The sequence below is a fragment of the Phalaenopsis equestris genome, unplaced genomic scaffold, assembly GCF_001263595.1.
Source record: "Phalaenopsis equestris unplaced genomic scaffold, ASM126359v1 Scaffold000136, whole genome shotgun sequence".
In the NCBI taxonomy this organism is placed as follows: Eukaryota; Viridiplantae; Streptophyta; class Magnoliopsida; order Asparagales; family Orchidaceae; genus Phalaenopsis; species Phalaenopsis equestris.
This window is the reverse complement of record NW_018164578.1, coordinates 570,933-574,533: the sequence shown is the minus strand read 5'-3', so window position 1 is coordinate 574,533 and position 3,601 is coordinate 570,933. Positions and strand designations below refer to the sequence as shown.

The 3,601-nt window shown below is 34.9% G+C and overlaps 1 protein-coding gene across 1 annotated transcript in view; it reads right to left on the bottom strand.

Moving 5' to 3' along the window:
* Nucleotides 1-22: 22 nt before the first annotated feature.
* LOC110021642 overlaps nt 23-3,601 on the bottom strand; it is a 41,431-nt gene continuing 37,852 nt past the window's right edge. The window contains 4 exon segments of the mRNA XM_020720211.1: nt 23-453; nt 548-614; nt 931-1,011; nt 3,533-3,601. The exon segment at nt 3,533-3,601 is cut by the window's right edge and continues 8 nt beyond it. Of these exon segments, the coding sequence (XP_020575870.1) occupies nt 151-453; nt 548-614; nt 931-1,011; nt 3,533-3,601 (520 nt within the window). The 3' untranslated portion in view covers nt 23-150.

The following is a 3,601-nucleotide window of genomic DNA, read 5'->3' as shown; positions in this document are numbered from 1 at the left end:
TTTATTACTTCAAAGCACATGAAATTCTGAATGAATGGAAAAAATGTCATCTAACAAGTTTCAACTTCATTTCCTAATGACTGATTCTCATTCTAAGCCTCAAAAGAATTACCTCATACAAAACATACGCATTTCTCTTTGTTAATCAAATTACTGGGATTTGGATTTGTTTTCCTCAACATGGCAAGAGGGAGGCAACCCAAACAGCCAATCCAGAACGTTCAAGTACTTGGACCTGAACACCTCCCTCTCCTGGGCATAGCAATGCATGATGACAGCTGTGGCCAAACTGAAAATAACAACATCTGCATGCTTCAACTTGGAAGCCCTCGTGAAAAAACCCGCATCTGATGCGCACGTGAAAAAGCTCTCGATTGCTCGTGTAAGACAGTACAGGGATATCTCCATCCTCCTGCTCTTCTTCTCTATTGTGAGTGCTAGGCCGGTCGGGAACTGTAAAATTAGTCATATTTTTCAATAAATTTTTTTAACTATTGCTTTTCAATCATCTCGGGAGTTTTTGGGGTTGGTTAAACAGCATTCTCACCATCCCCATTGCAACCATTGCAATGTTGCATCTCTCAAAAATTCTGAAGAGCAAGCATGTCCAAGCCCTGTGAGATGAACAGAAGGGTTAATGCTTTATAGTTTGGTTTACCAGCAACAGGGCAGAATGACCAGGAACAGTTACTGACAAATTCTACCTATCCTTCAAAGTGAAGATCATGATTAGCACAGTACCACACTAAGCAAACTAACCAATTTTGATAGAAGCAATCCATTATAGGGAAGACAATAGGAATGTACCAGAATGATTTCAATGGGAAGTGATAGATTAAATATTCTTTTACAGCAAGAGGAGAATAAAGTTGCAGACCGTTTTTGTACATACTATACAACATCAAGAAATATAAGGTAAAAAGAACTAACCAGGCTGACGCACAGTACATGGAGAGAAACAGGCTAGATCTTGTTGTACCTATAAGACTCTTTGAAAGAATTGTGTAAGGCCTGTAGAGTAGAGTTACATGTCAGGAAATCACATGGGTCTTTAATAATGCTCGAGGCAAGGATAAAAAAAGGAAAAAATAGCACAACATTTGGTAGCTAAAAATGTTAAACAAGATGCAACCAAGCATTAAAAAAAGAGGAATGTCTTTTTCGATTCATAATTCAGCCAAGGGTAAACAAAGACGGTTATTTGGTCTCAATTAATCGTATAAAATACCTTTGGAAGATGTAGTGCTATCTTATTGGACTTTCTTAAAGCTTTGGGCTGCTCATTTATAGCACAATTTTGTGATACCCTCTGAATGCAAAACAAGAAAATAGGAAAAAGTGCCAACCTTGTAGACATTTACCCAAAAAAAGAACATCTAAGGTTTCAGGTTTATTTCATCTTTTCTATCTCAGCCCTTTTATACCAACCAAGTAGTTCATGGAAAAAATGGGGAAAATCTATAAATTGTAGGCCTATGATGACTATTATCAATATATCACCAAATAGAAGTTGATTAATGATTTTAGCAACAGAAGACACTTCAGAAAAAAAAATTATCTAATTCTTGATGCGAATGCTACACAACCCGGTACTGAGGCTTCAGCGTGGTAATCACTGATAAAGGCTAATAACATCCTCTTCTTGCACTTAAGTATTTTCAGACGTTTCGGTTATGCTAAATAACCAACACTGATAGAAATAGCAAAATAGAGCTAGATACTGACTATTCAACATCCGCTACTCCTTGTCTGCAGTGATCCATGCAATTAGATCAACTTTTCTGAAGGGTGTGATGAATGATTGTAGCAGAGGAAAGATTCATTTACATTTTTGGATGCTAAAAAGCCTTTTTTCTTGACATTCCTAGCATTAATTGGTCTAAACATGCTTGACTCGAGGGTAATCCTGTTAAAATTTTGTTGTATGCTTGGATGAATTGTAATGGGAGGCTTAAAACTGATGGCATTTATATCCAACGTGATTTCACTATGAATGACACTTGTTTATTTAGTAGATTGTGAAAGAAAAGCACAAACATTCAACTCTTGGGCAACCTCTATAGCATGGAGTTAATTAGAAGTGTCCCACAATAGGAATAATTATTTATTTGATGCTCTTTGCAACAAATCCTTGAGGACAGCTTCAACTAGGAACACCACATTGCTAAGATGATATATCTTTTGATTGTTTCTACTCATGTTATGTAAAATGAGCGATAGCCTTCAAATGGCAGGACTCATGAGAACAAGCTATTTGGCTCTTTTATCTTAAAATAAAAATAAAAATGGCACATAATAAGCTAGTTGGAAGGTTAATGTTTATTGCTGATTAATTTGACTTTTTTTTTTTGTTGATTTTGGTTAGCATAATTTTTAACCTCTACTTTTTATAGTTTGATTTTAAAATGGCTATGATTTTTTGCTGCTTTAACAATTCATGACTATCGTCCAAATTTTTTAGTTCTCACTGCATACAAACCAAGCGTTCAGCAAACTACTTGTAGCTTGGCTCGATTAAAGCTCATTCATGATTGTTTAATTAGCTAATCCAGCAAACTTGAATACTAATATAAATATTCAGTATTAAGAGAACAAATGAATGGTTTTATTGCTCGATTCATTTAATACCATTAAAATTATAGCTTAAAGCTCATGAATAAATTTGTATAAGGCTTGATATTAGACAAGGCATCTACAATAAATATGACGAATGAACAAGCTTGGTTTGATAAGGCTCAGCTCAATAAGATAAAACATGTATGTTATGTTTGTTCAATTAAAGTTTCATTTGCTAAGCTCTATAAACTCAGCTTGATAAGAGTAATTTATTTTTTAAAAAGAGTAGCTAATTTAAAACTTGGTAATCACAATAAGAATAACTTTGCCTTCAGTTGAAGTCAAGCTCGAATGAGCTTTTAGTAAGCTTTTGGTAAATGAGCAAAAGCTCGAATAACCTTCCGCTTGGCTCGGCTGGGTTCAGTTCATTTTCAATCCTAATTCACTCCACTTTTGTGTGGTTTTATAACTTTGCCTACACGAAAGATGTTTTATTACTACGATATTTTGCTACTCTGCATTTTTATATGATTCTTATGAGACCTGAGAAATAATGATTCTTGCTGAACTCTATTGTGATTTGTTCCTCACATTGACACTCCACTATTTCAGATGTTACTACTCACCTCTTAACTGAGAATGGAGCCAAAACGCCTTTGCAGATCATGCAATGTGAACCTACCGCTTATCCGGTTGCATTACAGCTTGACATCAAAATTTATCCTATTGTCAATATTTCATTTTGATTTGGAGTCATTCATGTTTTCAGCTATTTTGCTTGATGTGTCCACACCAACTGTAATTTGTGTAAGCTCTTCTCTTCTCGTTTTTAATAGACTCTCCCTTTAACTGAATTTTGATGACAGAAAGAGACGATTATCTCAACTCTTCTCAGAACATTATATATATACTATTTAGAGAACTTTAACTCAAAAATCTTTGTTGGCAAGCGCATTTTGAAAATAATATTCAATACCTTTTCAAAAGACCTTGACGATGAACAATTAATGCTGGAATCAAGTAAACTGGAGCATAAACAGGCAAC